Below are 21,304 nucleotides of genomic sequence, written 5' to 3'. Positions count from 1 at the left end.
TGTGTGAGAGAATAGGTTACCACAAAAATAACTAGGGAAAAATGGCAGAGCTGTGAGAGCCAGCATTGATTCAATGGGCTGAATAGCCTCTTTCTGTGCCATGTCAAAATATGGAGAAGGGCACTCTGATGACATTCCAGCTGTGATTCTCATCGATACATCTGCCGCAACCTAATCTAATTTGAGTCTGCAATCCAGCAAACCTGTCATTGACACCAACCTACTTCCTAGTCTTTCTTTGCGTCATCTTCAACATGCTTTCAACTTGAAAGGAACTAATATCCGTGGGGAAACTGTTCAACTCCCGTCATTTCCTCTCCAGATCCAAGATTCCTGCAACAATGGTCATCAATTTACAGTGTACAAATGAGGCGTTAGAAGGCGCATTTTTATCTCAGAAGCCAAGTTTCTAAATCATTGTTGAGTCCGTCACTGAATCATACAAAGAATGTACCTCAGATCAGTCATCCGGAAGATAAAGGTTCTTAACCAACCTGCTCCCACTGACAGTAGATAGATTGAGGGAGTGCAGCGTAGGTTTACACGGTTAATTCCCGGCATGGCGGGACTGTCCTATGCTGAGAGAATGGAGCGGCTGGGCTTGTACACTCTGGAGTTTAGAAGGATGAGAGGTTACCTTATTGAAACATATAAGATTATTAAGGGTTTGGACGTTGCTAGAGGCTGGAAACATATTCTTGATGTTGTGGGAGTCCAGAACCAGAGGCAACAATGTAAGCCATTTAGAACGGAGACGAGGAAATACTTTTTCACACAGAGTTGTGAGTCTGTGGAATTCTCTGCCTCAGAGGGCTGTGGAGACCAGTTCTCTGGATACATTCAAGAGAGAGCTAGATTGGGCCCTTAAAGTCAGGGGATATGGGGAGAAGGCAGGAACGGGGTACTGGTTGGGGATGATCAGCCATGATCACATTGAATGGCGGTGCTGGCTCGAAGAGCTGAATGGCCTCTCCTCCTGCACCTATTGTCTATTGACACAAAGTCCAAGAGTAACTCAGCGGGTCAGGCGGCATCCCTGAAGAAAAAGGGTGGGTGACGTTTCGGGTCGGAACACTTCTTCCAAACGGAAATGTTATTCATCTTTTTTTCTACATAGTTGCTGCCTGACCCACTGAGTTATTCCAGAACTTTGTGTCTATCTTCGGTATAAACACCGTCTTCAGTTCCTCTCTGAACCTATCATGGCAGACTCTGTGGGCATCCCGCATTAAACTCAATGGTAGACAAAAATGCTGGAGAAACTCAGCGGGAGAGGCAGCATCTATGGAGCGAAGGGAATAGGCGACGTTTCGGGTCAAGACACGACTGCAGGTCAGCGCGGTCTCGGTGGGCCGAAGGGCCTGTTTCCGCACCGTAGAACTAAACTAAAGCTGCACTGATTACTAGAGTAGACCAGAGTCCGTCCCCAGATTACCATCCTTTTCATGTCCTTCCCTCACCTGGGACTTATTACCAAGAGCTCCATGCCTGTGCCCGAGGCATCTTGTTGCACGGGGTTGATCAGAGAACTGCGCGCGGCTGCAAGCATCTGGAGGGATTGAGATGCAATTTAAAAAAGAACTGATCTGACACTTTGGCTCCTTGATGTTAATCTTGGGGAACGGTGCAAAATGGCCATTGATGAGGAGCCACATGTGTTTGATGTATACCTGACACCCACGTCCATATGCTGCAAAGCTCTTGCAAATGGTTCCACTATTTCTTTTTAATCGTCATTTTTAAATGAACCGCTTCACAGACTCCCTGTGGAATGCAAATTCTGTTAACAAATCTAGTAAATCTGCACAAGCACCAACCGAATGATAAGCAGGGTTCAAACTTTCTTATCGCAAGTGTTTAAACAGATCATTTATATTGAACTTAAGTATTGAAGGGTCTCATAGAAACATAGACAATAGGTGCAGGAGTAGGCCATTCGGCCCTTCGAGCCTGCACCGCCATTCAATATGATCATGGCTGATCATCCAACTCAGTATCCTGTACCTGCCTTCTCTCCATACCACCTGATCCCTTTAGCCACAAGGGCCACATCTAACTCCCTCTTAAATATAGCCAATGAACTGTGGCCTCAACTACCTTCTGTGGCAGAGAATTCTAGAGATTCACCACTCTTGACCCATAACGTCACCTAGAGAGGGGGGGGGGGGGGGTAGAGAGAGAGGGGGAGAGAGAGGGGAGGGGGGGAGAGAGAGAGGGGGGGGGGAGAGAGAGGGGGAGAGAGGGGAGAGAGAGAGAGAGAGAGCGAGAGAGGGAGAGAGAGGGGGGGGGAGAGAGAGAGGGAGTTATAGTGGAACAGAGACAGAGACACAGACACAGGTAGACAAAAATGCTGGAGAAACTCAGCGGGTGAGGCAGCATCTATGGAGCAAAGGAAAAATCAGTCTGAAGAAGGGTCTCGACCTGAAACATCACCTATTCCTTCGCTCCATAGATGCTGCTTCACCCGCTGAGTTTCTCCAGCATTTTTGTCCACCTTCGATTTTTCCAGCATCTGCAGTTCTTTCTTAAACATTAAGTATTGAAACTGGCTGTTTGGCAGCAGCAGCTATTATCATCAAGGGCCCACAGCACCCTGGCCGCGCTCTCGTCTCGTTGCTGCCATCAGGAAGCAGGTACAGGAGCCTGAGAACTGTTACCACCAGAACACCTTCTTCCCATCAATCATATGTCTCTTGAAAACTGCACAACACAAACCAGACCTCTAGCTCAACACTAAATGACTATGAGCTTTGTTTTGCTTGCACTGCATGCTATCATAGTCTGGTTTTGTGGAATTACTGATCATTCTCTGCCTCAGAGGGCAGTGGAGGCCGGTTCTCTCGATGCTTTCAAGAGAGAGCTAGATGGGGCTCTTAATAATAGCGGAGTCAGGGGATTTGGGGAGAAGGCAGGAACGGGGTACTGATTGGGGATGATCAGCCATCATCACATTGAATGGCGGTGCTGGCTCGAAGGGCCGAATGGCCTGCTCCTGCACCTATTGTCTATTTATTGTATTTTTATTTGTTGTGTAAATGGGTCGGCAAAGCTGCAGCAAATACGTTCTCCATGGTTCTGTTTACAGTGCGTATGACAATGAAACAATCCTGACTCTCCCTCGGTGTTTGTGCCCACACATGTCCCTTCCTACTTCATCCAGCTCTACTGTCCGATACTGCTGTTACTTTCTTAGCTGTATTTAGTTTTTCTCATGAAAGCTGGTTACAGTGTGGCCCAACTTGCCCACACCAGCCAACAGGTCCCGGCTACACTCGTCCTACCTGCCTGCTCTTGGTCCATATCCCTCCAAACATGTCCTGTCCATGTACCTGCACTAGAATAAGGGGTAAGCCATTTAGAACGATGAGGAAACGCTTTTTCTCACAGCGAGTTGTGAGTCTGTGGAATTCTCTGCCTCAGAGGGCAGTGGAGGCCGGTTCTCTGGATACTTTCAAAAGAGAGCTAGAAAGGGCTCTTAAAGATAGCGGAGTCAGGGGATATGGGGAGAAGGCAGGAACGGGGTACTGTTCTGAAGAAGGGTTTCGGCCCGAAACGTTACCTATTCCTTCGCTCCATAGATGCTGCTGCACCCGCTGAGTTTCTCCAGCACTTTTGTCTACCTCCGATTTTCCAGCACCTGCAGTTCCTTCTTGAACGGGGTACTGATTGGGGATGATCAGCCATGATCACATTGAATGGCGGTGCTGGCTCGAAGGGCTGAATGGCCTACTCCTGTACCTATTGTCTAGTGTACTGTGGTCTGTAACACTTTCATTTTAAAAGCTAAACTGCACAATTCAACACAAAATTATTCGGCATGATCCTCCATCTGACAAACTCTCGTCCACACTCCCAACCTTCCGCTGGTTTGTAATGCGCACCCTTCATTATTTTCTGATGGGAAGACGAAAGGAAATAAATTCCTCAGAGGTGGCTCTTTCCTAGTATCAGTCGAGGAATTATAGATTAGAGAAACAACACAGAAACAGGCCCAACCGCGTTGGCCACCAGCCACCCAATACATGAATCCTTAAGGGGTTGGACAGGCTAGATGCAGGAAGATTGTTCCTGATGTTGGGGAAGTCCAGGACAAGGGGTCACAGCTTAAGGATAAGGGGGAAATCCTTTAAAACTGAGATGAGAAGAACTTTTTTTCACACAGAGAGTGGTGAATCTCTGGAACTCTCTGCCACAGAGGGTAGTCGAGGCTAGTTCATTGGCTATATTTAAGAGGGAGTTAGATGTGGCCCTTGTGGCTAAGGGGATCAGAGGGTATGGAGAGAAGGCAGGTACGGGATACTGAGATGGATGATCAGCCATGATCATATTGAATGGCGGTGCAGGCTCAAAGGGCCGAATGGCCTACTCCTGCACCTAATTTCCTATGTTTCTATCCTACAACACTAATCTAACCCACAAGAAGATGCAGAGTGCTGGAGTAACTCAGCTGGTGCGGCAGCATCTGTGGAGCACATGGATAGGGGATGTCTTGACCCGAAACGTCACCTACCTATGTTCTACACAGATGCCACCTGACCTGCTGAGTTACTCCAGCACAGAGTGCAGGTCAGATGGCATCTTTGTAGATGTATTTGTGTATTAACCAGCATCTGCAGTTCTTTGTTTCCACTAATCTATTCCAACTTTATTCCCTCCATATTGTTATAATATTCCTTCAGATTCTATCATTCATCCCCACAAATTTACAGAGGCCTATAAACCCTATAGATCCTTCACCCCTGCAGCCATTATATTTTATAATACGTACCGCTAGGCTTTAGGGGGATGCATTCTTGCATCTTTTTTAATTGTTAATTGTTGGCCTTTTGAAGTAATTATTGCTCTCAGGTAGTGTCCACATTGTATTTGATGCATTTTGTGTCTGCGTTCGTTTTGAATGTGTGAGTTTGTTGGTTGGGGGCTTCTGGTCATCTGAATTTCCCTGAGGGGATCAATAAATTATTTATTATTATTATTAAATCTGGGTGTCTTTGGAATGTGGGGGAAACTGGAGCTCCCAGAGGAAGTCCATGCGGTCACAGTGAGAACATGCAAACTCCACGCCAACAGGACCCGAGATCAGGATTGAACCCAGGTCTCTGGTGCTGTGAGGCAGAGGCTCTGCAAAATGCACCACTGTGCCGCATTGTAAACTTCAGTTGCACTACACATCTGCTCCACTGCAGCAATAAGGTCTGGTCAGTAAGAGCACCAAGGCAAATTCCTTGTATGTGAATGCTTAAAAATAGCAGAGTCAGGGGATATGGGGAGAAGGCAGGAACGGGGTAGTGATTGGGAATGATCAGCCATGATCATTCTTAAGGGGTTGGACAGGCTAGATGCAGGAAGATTGTTCCCGATGTTAGGGAAGTCCAGGACAAGGGGTCACAGCTTAAGGATAAGGGGGAAATCCTTTAAAACCGAGATGAGAAGAACTTTTTTCACACAGAGAGTGGTGAATCTCTGGAACTCTCTGCCACAGAGGGTAGTTGAGGCCAGTTCATTGGCTATATTTAAGAGGGAGTTAGATGTGGCCCTTGTGGCTAAGGGGATTAGGGGGTATGGAGAGAAGGCAGGTACGGGATACTGAGTTGGATGATCAGCCATGATCATATTGAATGGCGGTGCAGGCTCGAAGGGCCGAATGGCCTACTCCTGCACCTAATTTCTATGTTCTATGTTTCTATCACATTGAATGGCTCGAAGGACCTCCTCCTGCACCTATTGTCTATTGACTGAAGGATCGTCAGAGAGACTCTGAATTTCCTCAGCTGAGTGAGGTGTTAAAGGCACTGCCTTGCCTTTCTCACCCGTGCAGCAGCGTGTGATGTCCATGTCAGATCCTCTGTGATGTGGACTCCCAGGTATTTAAGCAGTCCACATTTGGTCAGACTCGTGCTCTCAATGGTCTTGAGATTTCCCCTGAGAATGTGTGCGTTTCCTCCGCAGGTGAAGCAGCGGTCTCTGCGTTCACACATCGGGGTCGTGCCCCAAGACACCGTCCTCTTCAACGACAGCATTAGAAACAACATCCGCTACGGCAGAGTGACTGCCACTGACGAAGATGTGGAAGAAGCCTCTCGGGCCGCCGACATTCACGAACGGATCATCACATTCCCCGATGGTACAAAATCTACATCTTCCTTTGGTTTATGCAGGAAATTATTTGTGAAAGCACCATAGACACATAGAAAATAGGTGCAGGAGGAGGTCATTCGACCCTTCGAGCCAGCACCGCCATTCATATAACCATATAACAATTACAGCACGGAAACAGACGACAGATAGCACAATGGGCTAAGAGTTCTGGCCCCGGAAGGTTGACGGTCCAAATCCCGAGGAGTGCATTAATGTCATTGTGGAGTGGGCAGAGACAGGTTCACCCACCTTTGCCTGTATGTCAGGACTGGCGGCAGGCGCGGGATAGACGCGACGTTTGTGTCTCTCTTTCAATTTAGATGCTGAAAGGGCATTTTATTGTCTCTGTACTGTATTCTGACAATGTTGGACAGGCTTGATGCATTTCATTTTCCCGATTTCAAACAGTCCAGGATCAGGGGTCCCTACAAGTAGGGGGTGCCGAAAACCGAGATTTTCCCTTTTTCACACAGAGAGTGCACTCATCTCTGGAACTCTCTGCCCAGAGGGTAGTTGAGGCCAGTTCATTGGCTATATTTAAGAGGGAGTTAGATGTGGCCCTTGTGGCTAAAGGGATCAGGGGGTATGGAGAGAAGGCAGGTATGGCATACTGAGTTGGATGATCAGCCATGATCATATTGAATGGCGGTGCATGTTACCCCTAAACTTCTGTCCCTACTCCTGCAAGTAATTTCTATGTTTGTGATCATGGCCATTAGTCCCCTGTCTATAACTCTATCTAACTTCTCCCTTAAATCCATCAGTGATTCCACTGGGCCCCTAGAGCTTGTATCTAATGCTTAAAAAAGCAGAGTCAGGGATATGGGGAGAAGGCAGGAATGGGGTACTGATTGGGGATGATCAACCATGATCACATTGAATGGCGGTGCTGGCTCGAAGTGTCGAATGGCCTACTCCTGCACCTATTGTCTATTGACTGATGGGTGGTCAGAGAGACTCTGGCAGGGAATTCCACAAATTCACAACTCCCTGGGTGAAAACGTTTTTTTCTCACCTCAGTCTTAAATGACCTCCCCTTTATTCTAAGACTGTGTGACCCTGGTTCTGGACTCACACAATATTGGGAACATTTTTCCTGCATGTAGCTTGTCCAGTCCTTTTATAATTTTATATGTTTCTATAAGATTCCCCCTCATCCTTCTAAACTCCAGTGAATAGTAAAACCAGGTTTTAAAACCCACAGACACAAAATGCTGGAGTAACTCAGTGGAAATTGCAGTGTCTCTGGAGAGGAGGAAAGGGAGATGTTTCGGATCGAGACCCTTCTTCTGACCCCTCTAATTTTGAATACAAAAACACCGAGAGAGAGTTACCCATAGAGCAATCCGAAGATTGATGCCTGAATTTTGAAGAAGTTCAGTCTGAAGAAGGGTCTCGACTCGAAACATCACCTATTCCTTCGCTCCATAGATGCTGCCTCACCAGCTGAGTTTCTCCAGCATTTTTGTCTACCTTCGAAGATTGAGGAGAACTCTTTTTCCCTTGCATGCCTCCTCCCATTCCTTCTCTCCAGAGATGCTGCCTGTCCCACTAAGTTACTCCAGCCTTTTGTGTCTATCTTCTTTGTAAACCAGCATGTGTAGTTCAATAGATAATAGGTGCAGGAGTAGGAGGCCATTTGGTCTTCGAGCCATTCAATGTGATCATGGCTGATCATCCCCAATCAGTACCCCGTTCCTGCCTTCTCCCCATATCCCCTGACTCCGCTATCTTTAAGAGCCCTATCTAGCTCTCTCTAGTTCCATCCTACAGGTTTTAAAACCTGCTGATTGAAGTTATGAACGTTTTTGAAGTGACCTCTTACACCCCCAAAGTCATTAGATTGCTGCATGTTGACTTGCAGTACAATTTAGTTTATTTTCAGGTGTACCGAGGTACAGTGAAAAGCCTTTTTGTTGCGTGCTATCAGATCAGTGGATAGACTACACATGACTACAATCAAGCCGTCTACATTGTACAGATACAGAATAAAGAGAATGACTTTTGGTGCAAGATAAAGTCCAGTAAAGTCTGATTAAAGATAGTCACCAATGAGCTTGGGAGGTAGAACTGCTCCCTGGTTGTTGAGAGGATGGTTCAGTCACTTGTTGACTGCTGGTAAGAACCTATTCCTGAATCTGGAGGTGTGCGTTATCAAATGTCTGTACCTCTTGCCTGATGGGAGAGGCCAAGGTCTCTGCTTTAATTGCCTGTCTGGAATGGAATGCTATTTATTGTCATTCAAACCTAGGTTTGAACGAAATTACATTTATTACAGTTTTTTACATTACAAAAAAAACCCAAGACTCACACTTAACACAGTTTACATAAACATCCATCAAGTCAAGTCAAGTCAAGTTTATTTGTCACATACACATACGAGATGTGCAGTGAAATGAAAGTGGCAATGCTCGCGGACTTTTGTGCAAAAGACAAACGACAAAACAACCAACAAACTATAAAGCTTAAGGATAAGGGGGAAATCCTTTAAAACCGAGATGAGAAGAACTTTTTTCACACAGAGAGTGGTGAATCTCTGGCACTCTCTGCCGCAGAGGGTAATCGAGGCCAGTTCATTGGCTATATTTAAGAGGGAGTTAGATGTGGCCCTTGTGGCTAAGCGGATCAGAGGGTATGGAGAGAAGGCAGGTACGGGATACTGAGTTGGATGATCAGCCATGATCATATTGAATGGCGGTGCAGGCTCGAAGGGCCGAATGGCCTACTCCTGCACCTAATTTCTATGTTTCTAAACACAATCATAACACACATATTCTTTTACATAATAAATAATGGAAGGAAAAACGTTCAGTAGAGTTCAGACGGTGAGTCTCCAACACCTCCTCACTGCGATGGAGGGCAAAGTCTTATCTCTTCCTTTATTCTTCGCCCGCGGTCCAACTGCAGCATTTAGGCGATGCGGGGCTCCGATGTTAAAGCCCCCGGCGGACGATGGTAAGTCCCGTGGCCACTAACCCGCACCGGGCGACGTTAGGCCTCGCTCCATGTCCTTTCAACCCCGCAATTCCAGCGAGAGAAGCTATCTACACCCATCTCTCCCTGCTTTCTACGTCTATATAACGACAACATATTCACTCACCCACTAATGCTCTACATTGGACCCTGCATTTTAATGGCACCCTACTGTTTGGAAGACAGGCCAGACATATGTTTCAGGAGTCAAACAAATCTGACCTAATCTATCCTAAAATTTGCAGTGAATCTTCTTCTTATACAATAGACAATAGGTGCAGGAGGAGGCCATTTGGCCCTTCAAGCCAGCACCTGCATTCCATGTGATCATGGCTGATCATCCCCAATCAGTACCTCGTTCCTGCCTTCTCCCCATATCCCCTGACTCCGCTATCTTTAAGAGCCCTATCTAGCTCTCTCTTGAAAGCATCCAGAGAACCGGCCTCCACCGCCCTCTGAGGCAGAGAATGCCACAGACTCACATCTCTCTGTGTGAAAAAGTGTTTCCTCGTCTCCGTTCTAAAAGGCTTACCTCTTATTCTTAAACTGTGTGTGGCCCCTGGTTCTGGACTCCCCCAACATTGGGAACATGTTTCCTGCTTCTTGAGAAAGAAACATAAAGCAAAGGAATAGTTAGATCTCAAGCCGGGTGTTGAGCAGCAGGTTGTTGTCTCTGTTGGCGTCAATGTCCGCCAGGCCCTGACAGAGTTCCATGTGGTGGGTGGTAGAGCGGGCACCCAGAGATGACATGGTTGGCTGTCTGTTGTTCTGCTCCACATTCACAGGCTGGGCTCTGGCGGAGGGAGCCCCCATCTCCACACGCTGGCATTGAAACGCCCAACTCCAGTACCAAGTCTGTTGAGTTTCACCCACGCTCCTCTGGGGAGCTCAGACCCTAGACTGATTTCCTAGTGAATGATTTTAGTGGATAGATTAGAACTCTACGGTGTTATTAGTGGTGCACCATAAAAGACTCCAACAAGAACAAGCTTTAATTTTACAAGCCAAGATGAGCAGAAATATTTGTAATTTCTCTCTCCCATGAAAACGTATTTCATTTACTACCCCCTGGTGTTAATATGTTTTGTTTGATTGTCCTCCTATACAGTGCTGTGGCACATTTTACTACCCTGTATAGGCACTAAAATATGTAGTCTCCTTTGGTCAATAAACACAAATCTGCAGCCTCCATTTGCTCAGGTATTTTGTTTAATTCACATCTTTGATCAATAATGTTTTATTATTAATGTTTAATGTTTTATGTATCATTCTTAACTGTCCCTGTATAACCATATAACAATTACAGCACAGAAACAGGCCATCTCAGCCCTTCTAGTCCATGCCGAACACTTACTCTCACCTAGTCCCATCTACCTGCATTCAGACCATATCCCTCCATTCCTTTCCTGTCCATATATCTATCCAATTTATTTTTAAATGATAAAATCGAACCTGCCTCCACCACTTCCACTGGAAACTCATTCCACACAGCCATCACTCTCTGAGTAAAGAAGTTCCCCCTCATGTTACCCCTAAACTTTTGTCCCTTAATTCTCAAATCATGTCCTCTTGTTTGAATCTTCCCTACTCTCAATTGAATCTTCCCTACTCTCAACAAATAATAATATGTCATGTTGTCACTTGCGGGCGGAGCAACAAGGCAAATTCCTTGTATGTGAATACGTGGCCAATAAGCTTATTCATAAACTTCATAAAAACTTCATTCATATTAAAACGAGCTTTTGTGCTGTTCTGTGTGAGGATTGCTTGGGTATCCTGAAGCCCTTTGAATGTTTTGGATGCACGTTGTAGATCACAATTTCTTGAATCACATTTACAGACTTTGTCTGTTGTTATCTTCAGGTTACGAAACGCAAGTGGGTGAGAGAGGCCTGAAGCTGAGTGGAGGAGAGAAACAGCGAGTGGCCATTGCCAGAACCATCCTGAAGGCACCTCAGATCATTCTTCTGGATGAGGTATGCAGGAAGGAAAAGCACAAATTGTTCCGTGTCTGAGAGATGAAAGGCGCAGACATTGTCTGGAACATTCAGACCAATCTCAGTTTCAAATCACACTCGAATTAACAGCGCTTGTCACAGCCTTAACCCTGAATGAATCTCGGCTAGAAAGGTAGAATGTTTCACTAAGGTTGGTGAAAGATTGATGCAGTTGTACAATTTCTCTTCTGGCCTCCGTGTTGTTGAATGAGCCTCTGTCTTCAAATATTTAATTCAAGAATCAAGTCAAGAGTGTTTTATTGTCATATGTCCCGGACGGGACAATGAAATTCTTTCTTGCTGCCGCACAACAGAATATGTGAATATGTAAACATTGTACATAACAGGGAAGAGAAGAAAAATAAAAAAGTTCAATCAATAACAAATATAGTGCAAATAATAATAGTCTTTTGCAGTTCAGAGCTCAGAGCTTATTCGTTCTTGTGTTTAATAGCCTCAGATTCAGATTCAATTTAATTGTCATTGTCAGTGTACAGTATAGAGTACAACGAATATAAATTTATATAGCACATTTTTAGTCAACTTGCATTGACCCCAAAGTGCTTCACATAATTACATTACATTTACACACAGGCAAAGGTGGGTGAAGTGTCTTGCCCCAAGGACACAACGACAGTATGCACTCCAAGCGGGATTCGAATCGGCTACCTTCCGGTCGCCAGCCGAACACTTAGCCCATTGCGCCATCTGTCGTCCCAGCCTGATGGCTGTAGGGAAGAAGCTGTTCCTGAACCTGGACATTACAGTTTTCAGGCTCCTGTACCTTCTTCCCGATGGCAGTGGTGAGATGGTGTGTGGCCAGGATGGTGTGGGTCTTTGATGATGTTGGCTGCCTTTTTGAGGCAGCGACTACGATAGATCCCCTCGATGGTGGGGAGGTCAAAGCCGGTGATGGACTGGACAGTGGTCACAACTTTTTGTAGTCATTATCGCTCCCTGGACGTTCAAGTTGCCGAAACCAGGCCACGATGCAACCAGTCAGTATGCTCTCTACCGTGCAGCTGTAGAAGGTGATTCTACAAAGTAGGAATATGATAAGTATGATAAAAACTAAGGAAAAATAAATGCAGGCATCTTTAATAGTGGACATTGCCAGCCCAGATAAAATGAATCCCAGAACTTCAGAGAAACTGTTAGTGCACAAGCTGACTGAGGTAGCTGTAGACGTCCATGTAGGTGGGTTGGTCGGTACATTTGCAGACATTGGCAGAAGGACACAGAGTGCTGGAGTAACTCAGCGGGTTAGGCATCATCCCTGGAGAACATGGATAGGTTTAAGTTTTATCATGTCATGCATCAGAAGAGGGAAGAACTTACTCCTTTTTTGTTCAGTGGAACACAGTTTGTGCATGGACTTGGCCAACTTATAGATATCGGTTATTCTCGCTTCAGGCTCAGCGGATATCAAGGAACATATCAATGCATTCAACCTGCCCTGGCTGTTAAACGCAATCGTGTCATAGTGAATTTGTTTACATGGAGTATTGTGTGCAGTTTTGGTCTCCTAATTTGAGGAAGGACATTCTTGCTATTGAGGGAGTGCAGCGTAGGTTCACCAGGTTAATTCCCGGGATGGCGGGAATGTCATATAATGAAAGAATGGAGTGACTGGGCTTGTATTCACTGGAATTTAGAAGGATGAGAGGGAATCTTATAGAAGCATATACATTTATTAAGGGATTGGACAGGAAATGTTAGATGCAGGAAATATGTTCCCGATGTTGGGGGGGCGTCCAGAACCAGGGGCCACAGTTTACGAATAAGAGGTAGGTCCTTTCGAACTGAGATGAGGAAAAACTTTTCCACCCAGAGGGTTATGAATCTGTGGGATTCTCTGCCTCAGAAGGCAGTGGAGGCCGATTCACTGGTGCATTCAAAAGAGAGTTAGATAGAACTCTTAGGGCTATGGGGCGAAAGCAGGAATGGGGTACTGATTGTGGTTGATCAGCCATGTCCATATGATCACTTTGAATGGCGGTGCTGGCTCGGTGCCAAATGGCCTACTCCTGCACCTATTGTCACTTTCACTGGAAGCTCATTCCACCACCGCTACCACTCTCTGAGTAAGAAGTTCCCCCTCATGTTACCCCTAAACTTCATCCCTTGTCCCTTAATTCTGAAGTCATGTCCTCCAATCTTCCCTATTCTCAGCATCGGAATTTTAAAGGCCACCTTCTGCCCCTACAAGTCAACCTATCCTGTGCCGAAAACAACAACATTTTAAATCCTTAGTCCCATCCTGCCTGGGCACTACACCATACCATAATGCCCCTCCATTACATCCCAGCTTCTGTACTCATCCATCTGCCTAGGCCCAATTTATATTTTAAATGATACCAAATAACCTGCCACCACCATTTTCCACTGGAAGCTCATTCCACACCGCTACCATCTCTGAGTAAAGAAGTTCCCCCTCATGTTACCCCTAAACTTCTGTCCCTTAATTCTGAAGTCATGTCCTCTTGTTTGAATCTTCCCTATTCTCAAAGGGAAAAGCTTGTCCACATCCACTCTGTCTATCCCTCTCATCATTTTAAAGACCTCTATCAAGTCCCCCCTTAACCTTCTGCGCTCCAGAGAATAAAGACCTAACTTATTCAACCTATCTCTGTAACTCAGTTGTTGAAACCCAGGCAACATTCTAGTAAATCTCCTCTGTACTCTCTCTATTTTGTTGACATCCTTCCTATAATTGGGCGACCAAAATTGTACACCATACTCCAGATTTGGTCTCACCAATGCCTTGTACAATTTTAACATTACATGCCAGCTTCTATACTCAATCTTCTGCTTCTAGGCCCATGGATCTATGAATTAAAGAGAAATATAACTACAAGATCAAGATTTTAAATAGTTTGAGATACAATGTCAGGTCAAGTAGAGGATCTCAGCAGGTCAGGCAGCATCTGTAGAGGGAATGAACAGACAACATTTCAGATGGAGACCATGACCGTGAATCTGAAACGTCATCTGTCCATTCCCTCCATAGTTAAAGATAGACACAAAAGGCTGAAGTAACTCAGTGGGTCAGACAGCATCTCTGGAGAGAAGGAATATGTGACGTTTCGGGTTGAGACCCATCTTCAGTAGGTATCTTCAGACTGAAGAAGTGTCTCGACCCAAAACGTCACCTATTCCTTCGCTCCAGAGATGCAGTCTGTGACCTGCTGAGTTGCTCCAGCTTTTTGTGTCTATCTTCAGTTTGAATCAGCATCTGCAGTTCCTTCCTTCACCCTCCATAGTTAAATTGAGTTTAGTTTATTGTCACAGTGAAAAGCTTTTGGTGTGTGCTAACCATCAGCGGAAAGACAATACATGATTACAATCGAGCCGTCCACAGTGTACAGATACAGGATATAGGGAATAACATGAATAATGTTTCAAACAGACAATATCGAGCCAGCACCGCCATTCAATGTGATCACGGCTGATCATCCCCAATCAGTACCCCGTTCCTGCCTTCTCCCCATATCCCCTGACTCGCTATCTTTAAGAGCCCTATCTAGCTCTCTCTTGAAAGCATCCAGGGAGAACCGGCCTCCACCGCCCTCTGAGGCAGAGAATTCACAGACTCACAACTCTCTGTGAGTAAAAAAGTGTTGTTGACCAAAATACTGCCAGACTCCGGTGTTTTAATTAAAATAAGTGTACTGGATTAGGGAGGGATTCTCCTAAAGAGTCGTTTTGCTTTGTAACTTTCTGCCTCGAGGATCGTGAAGCCATAAACTGTCCATCCATTAAAAATGCATCAGGACGAGCACTTGATATCCTGTAACCTGTGCACCGACTGACAAGACTTGGGAAGTGGAGTTAAGCCCCTGTTCCACTTAGGAAACCTGAATGGAAACCTCTCGAGACTTTGCGCCCCACCCAAGTTTTCCGTGTGGTTCCCGGAGGTTTTTGTCAGTCTCCCTACCTGCTTCCACTACCTGCAACCTCCGGGAACCGCACGGAAACCTTGGGTGTGGCGCAAAGTCTCCAGAGGTTTCCGTTCAGGTTTCCTAAGTGGGACAGGGACATTAGTCTCAGTGCTGATCACCAATTTCTGATTCTGTTTCGAGTCATTTGAACATCTTTGTCAGTGTGACGTCACTTGCCAATGATGTACAGAGTCTCTTGCCCAGAGTAGGGGAATCGAGAACCAGAGGACATAGGTTTAAAGTGAAGGGGGAAAATTTAATAGGAATCTAAAGGGTAACATTTTCACACAGAGGGTGGTGGGTGTATGGAACAGGCTGCCAGAGGAGGTAGTTGAGGCTGGGACTATCCCAACGTTTAAGAAACAATTAGATGAGTCCATGGATATAGGACAGGTTTGGAGTGATATGGGCCAAACGCAGGCAAGTGGGACTAGTGTAGAAGGGACATGTTGGTCGGTGTGGGCAAGTTGGGCCGAAGGGCCTGTATGATTCTACGACTCTTCTGCGGATATTTTTGTTGTTTCGTTGTTACGACAGTACACATTTCTTGTGTTTGTGCAGGCCACATCTGCTCTGGACACACACACCGAAAGGAACATTCAGGCCTCGCTTGCCAAAGTGTGTGCCAACAGGACTACGATCATCGTGGCTCACAGGTCAGTGCTCCGAGAAAAACTGCTACAGATCCACCACCGATTTTCCGGCATCCTTGGCTCTAGAGCTTTGCCGGATTGTCCGTTTTGTCAGACTAACGGAGGTCACGGCCTTGGGGGGAGGGCTGAGATACTGCCCCGCAAAGTCGGCCTTGGAAATCGGCCATGGGTACGCATCTGCCGGCTCTGGCTGAGCCCCGGTGCAAATTCTACCCGCCAATTGGCTACAGTCAAGTCAAGCCATGGTTATTCATCTCATACGCATACGGGATGTGCAGTGAAATGAAAAGTGGCAATGCTCGCGGATTGTGCAAAAAGACAAACAAACTAACTGAATGGAACAGAATCACATGTTCACATATTACATGTTTGTGGGAGGGAGGGACGAAAAAGGGAAAAAACTGCAATTTTAAAAAGACATCACACAACAGTAGAGTGGTTCAGTAAAGTTAGTCCCTGGAGAGATAGGAGTTTACAGTCCGAATGTCCTCTGGGAAGAAGATCCTTCTCATCCTCTCCGTTCTCACCGCATGGCAACGGAAGCGTTTGCCTGACCGTAGCAGCTGGAACAGTCCGTTGCTGGGGTGGAAGGGGTCTCCCATGATTTTGTTTGCTCTGGAGTTGCACCTTCTGATGTATAGTTCCTGCAGGGGGGGCGAGTGTAGTTCCCATAGTGCGTTCGGCCGAACGCACTACTCTCTGCAGAGCCTTCTTGTCCTGGGCAGAACAGTTCCCAAACCAAATCGTGATATTTCCGGACAAGGTGCTTTCCACAGAGGTCCCAATGAGGTTAAAATCACCCGCCTCACCAGGCCTAGGCGCCACATTCTGGGGGAATTTCAAGTGCACTATCGTAATTTTGTCCGGATTATCAGTGGGTGGACCTGTCCCTAGTGTGTGTAGAAGTGTGTGGGGATCGCTGATGGACGCGGTGGGCCGATGGGCCTGTTTCCGCCTATCTCTAAACTAAACTAAACTTGCATCTCATAGAACCTTTCACATTCTTTGAGCATCTAAAGTGCTTTGCTGGCCGTCAAAGTCAAAAACCAGCCTGCTGGTTTGTGCAAAGCAAGTTCTTAAGGGGTTGGACAGGCTAGATGCAAGAAAATTGTTCCCGATGTTGGGGAAGTCCAGAACAAGGGGTCACAGTTTAAGGGTAAGGGGGAAATCTTTTAGGACCGAGATGAGAAAATTTATTTTCACACAGAGAGTGGTGAATCTGTGGAATTCTCTCCCGCAGAAGGGAGTTGAGGCCGCAGTTCATTGGCTATATTTAAGAGGGAGTTAGATGTGGCCCTTGTGGCTAAAGGGATCAGGGGGTATGGAGAGAAGGCAGGTACAGGATACCGAGTTGGATGATCAGCCATGATCATATTGAATGGCGAATGGTGCAGGCTCGAAGGGCCGAATGGCCTACTCCTGCACCTATTTTCTATGTTTCTAAGTTCCCTTCAATAGCATTGTGATGTTGATTAGATCAGATGTTTTTTAGGTGTTCGGGGGATAAATACTGTTCTTGCTTCCACACAGAATCCCTGCTCCTTAACATTTCTGACAGAACAGTACTTGTTAATAAACGACACTGGGCTGTCGGCCTGGGTATTGTACTCAAATCCCAGGAGTGAAACTTTGGTGGGAAATCTAAACAACACTTCGCAATGGCTGTTGTGCTTCAAGAATTAAACTTACTGAAACATTTAGTTCCAGTGGTTCTTGGCTTCAAAATGAAAGGCGGTTTCAAAAGTCAAAACAGCCTTGAAAAGACATTGAGCAAACTTTGTTTGTCCTTGGGATGTGATCAGCATTAAGATTGCCGCACACTACTCCACCACTGAAAAACATTAGGAAGTGACTATTACAGTCATAGAGTGGTACAGCATGGATTCAGGTTGATTCCCGGGATGGCGGGACTGTCATATGCTGAGAGAATGGAGCGGCTGGGCTTGTACACTCTGGAGTTTAGAAGGATGAGAGGGAATCTTATTGAAACATAGAAGATTATTAAGGGTTTGGACACGCTAGAGGCAGGAAACATGTTCCCGATGTTGGGGGAGTCCAGAACCAGGGGTCACAGTTCAAGAATAAGGAGTAAGCCATTTAGAACGGAGACGTGGAAACACTTTTTCTCACAGAGAATGGTGAGTCTGTGGAATTCTCTGCCTCAGAGGGCGGTGGAGGCCGGTTCTCTGGATACTTTCCAGAGCGAGCTGGATAGGGCTTTTAAAGATAGCGGAGTCAGGGATATGGGGAGAAGGCAGGAACGGGGAACTGATTGGGGATGATCAGCCATGATCACATTGAATGGCGGTGCTGGCTCGATGGGCTGAATGGCCTACTCCTGCACCTATTGTCTATTGTCAATTTGTGTAGCCAATTCTGTATCCAGAAAATCACAGATTCCAACTGGGCTGGTTTACGACCTTGTTAGTGCGGAGTGGTGGCACAGCGGTAGAGTTGCTGCCATATAGCGCCTGATACCTGGGTTCGATCCTGACTACGGGGGCTGTCTGTACGGAATTTGCATATTTGCCCCGTGACCTGCATGGGTTTCCTCCGAGATCTCCGGCTTCCTCCCACACTCCAAAGACGTATGGGTTTGTAGGCTAATTAGCTTGGTCTAATTGCAAATTGTCCCTAGCGTGTGTAAGATAGTGTTAGTGTGCAGGGATCGCTGGGTCACCGTGGATTCGGTGGGCCGAAGGGCCTGTTTCCACACTGTGTCTGTGAACTAACCTAAACTAAACACCTAGCAGGTTGCTTGTCCACCCCTCGCTCCCTCTGTTTTACCCAGATGGGATTGTTTGTTTCAGTTTGCCTTAGATCAAATGCCACGCCCCACATTGATCCAATCAACATTATGAGGACTGATGAAAGATGCCGGCTGGTTTATGCCGTAATTGAGCGTGTGTGAAGCAGATGTGTCTGACGTCAGATTGTTCCAGACGTCTCCTGGACTAGACCATTGTCAAAATACGTCACCTGCTGTCAGTTTCTTCAAAACATCATGCAGAATTTGATGGAGATTTACTAGAATGTTGCCTGGGTTTCAGCACCTAAGTTACAGAGAAAAGTTGAACAACATAGGTCTTTATTCTTTGGAGCGCAGAAGGTTAAGGGGGGACTTGATAGAGGTCTTTAAAATTATGAGAGGGATAGACTGATTTGACGAGGATAAGCTTTTTCCATTGAGAGTAGGGAAGATTCAAACAAGAGGGCATGATTTGAGAATTAAGGGACAAATGTTTAGGGGTAACATGAGGGGGAACTTCTTTACTCAGAGAGTGGTAGCTGTGTGGAATGAGCTTCCAGTGGAAGTGGTGGAGGCAGGTTCGATTTTATCATTTAAAAATAAATTGGATAGGTATATGGATGGGAAAGGAATGGAGGGTTATGTGTCTGAGTGCAGGTAGATGGGACTAGGTGAGATGAAGTGTTCGGCACGGACTAGAAGGGCTGAGATGGCCTGTTTCTGTGCTGTAATTGTTATATGGTTATATGGTAATTCGTGTTAAGGTGAAGTTTTGGGGTGAAGTACTTGGCCAGAACTTCAGTAATGCTTTTGGAAAGATATATATACATGGTTTGATTCTGATCTGACCTAGACAACCTTTAGCCAAGGCTCATTTCACAGAATTCATACTTGTGAGTTGTGAAGGTCATAAGTTTTATTCAAGAAATCTCAACCCATGAGTTGATATATTTACGTTTAAGAAGAAACTGCAGGTGCTGGAAAATCGAAGGTAGACAAAAATGCTGGTGAAACTCAGCGGGTGAGGCAGCATCTATGGAGCGAAGGAAATAGGCGACGTTTCGGGTCGAGACCCTTCCTCAGAGGAAGACCACGGCTTCAGGATGTAACAGTCCGCGCGCGGGCCAGCGATCGGAGCACTCCTCTCTGGCGACCCCCGGCAAGGGTCCGCATGCTCCGCGATGGAGAGTCCACGCTGCGCCCGCTGCTGAAACTCCGGGAAAGGCCGCTCCAATCAATGCTGTTAGGGAGGCCACATGGAAAAAGTCGTCTCTACTTTGAAGGAGGCAACCAAATGCGGTTCCCCCCTTTCCCCTCCCCACCACCCCCTACACAAGACACACCAGGAGACACTGAAAACAAACATTTGGACACACTAAAAAATGAACACGGCAGAGCAGTCAACCTGCAGCGACCCCACCGCGCAAAGTGTGAGCGGGTGATAGATGATCAGCGCAGACTCGGCGGGCCAAAGGACCTCTTTCCATGCTGTATGACTATGAAATATTTATTCTTGAAACCAAATCATTCAAATAAATTGCTTGGTTATTTTAAAAGCTAAAGGATAAGATGGTGAAAGACAAAATACTGAAAGTACTCAACAGATCAGCCAGCATCTGTGGAGAGAGCAATGGTCTCTCATTGTGTCTCTGTACAAGGAAGAACTGGAGGCCGTTGAAACCTCCAGATTCAGGGACCGCTTCTTCCCAGCTGTTATCAGGCAACTGAAACATCCTACCAACACTAGAGAGCGGTCCTGAACTACGATCTACCTCATTGGTGACCGTCGGATTATCCTTGATCGGTCTGTGGAATTCTCTGCCTCAGAGGGAGGTGGAGGCTGGTTCTCTGGATAGTTTCAAGAGGGAGCTAGATAGGGCTCTTAAAAATAGCGAAGTCAGGGGATATGGGGAGAAGGCAGGAACGGGGTACTGATTGGGGATGATCAGCCATGATCACATTGAATGGTGACTTGGATAGGTTGGGTGAATGGGCAGAAGCATGGCAGATGCAGTATAATGTGGATAAATGTGAGATTATCCACTTTGGTGGCAAGAACAGGAAGGCAGATTATTATCTGAATGGTGTCCGATTAGGAGAAGGGGAGGTGCAACGAGACCTGGGTGTCCTTGTACATCAGTTACTGAAAGTAAGCATGCAGGTACAGCAGGCAGTGAAGAAGAAAGTTGGCCTTCATTGCGAGAGGATTTGAGTTTAGGAGCATGGAGGTCCTTCTGCAGTTGTACAGGGCCCTGGTGAGACCTCACCTGGAGTATTGTGTGCAATTTTGATCTCCTAATTTGAGGAAGGATATTATTGCTATTGAGGGAGTGCAGCGTAGGTTCACATATAAAATTCTTAAGGGATTGGACAGGCTAGATGCAGGAAAAATGTTCCCGATGTTGGGGGAGCCTAATGCCAGGGGCCACAGATTAAGAATGAGGGGAAGGTCATTTAGGACGGAAATTAGGAAAAAAGTCTTCACCCAGAGAATTGTGAATCTGTGGAAATCTCTTCCACAGAAGGCAATGGAGGCCAATGCACTGGATGTTTTCAAGAGAGTTAGATTTAGCTCTTGGGGCTAAAGGAATCAAAGGATATGAGGAGAAAGCAGGAACGGGAAACTGATTTTAGATGATCAGCCATGATCATAGAAACATAGAACATAGGTGCAGGAGTAGGCCATTTGGCCCTTCGAGCCTGCACCGCCATTCAATATGATCATGGCTGATCATCCAACTCAGTATCCCGTACCTGCCTTCTCTCCATACCCCCTGATCCCTTTAGCCCCAAGGGCCACATCTAACTCCCTGTTAAATATAGCCAATCAACTGGCCTCAACTATCTTCTGTG

The 21,304-nt window shown here is 46.2% G+C and overlaps 1 protein-coding gene across 2 annotated transcripts in view; it reads left to right on the top strand.

The window, feature by feature from the left end:
• Nucleotides 1-21,304, top strand: part of abcb6a (ATP-binding cassette, sub-family B (MDR/TAP), member 6a) — a 183,379-nt gene that overhangs the window by 136,662 nt on the left and 25,413 nt on the right. For both annotated transcript variants that reach the window (XM_055631955.1, XM_055631956.1), the window contains exons 16-18: nucleotides 5,950-6,124; nucleotides 10,975-11,087; nucleotides 15,611-15,705. In XM_055631955.1, the coding sequence (XP_055487930.1) occupies nucleotides 5,950-6,124; nucleotides 10,975-11,087; nucleotides 15,611-15,705 (383 nt within the window). The remainder of the gene's footprint in view (nucleotides 1-5,949; nucleotides 6,125-10,974; nucleotides 11,088-15,610; nucleotides 15,706-21,304) is intronic.

This window comes from Leucoraja erinacea, unplaced genomic scaffold (assembly GCF_028641065.1).
Source record: "Leucoraja erinacea ecotype New England unplaced genomic scaffold, Leri_hhj_1 Leri_97S, whole genome shotgun sequence".
NCBI classification, from domain to species: domain Eukaryota; kingdom Metazoa; phylum Chordata; class Chondrichthyes; order Rajiformes; family Rajidae; genus Leucoraja; species Leucoraja erinaceus.
This window is presented reverse-complemented; position numbering and strand designations above follow the sequence as displayed.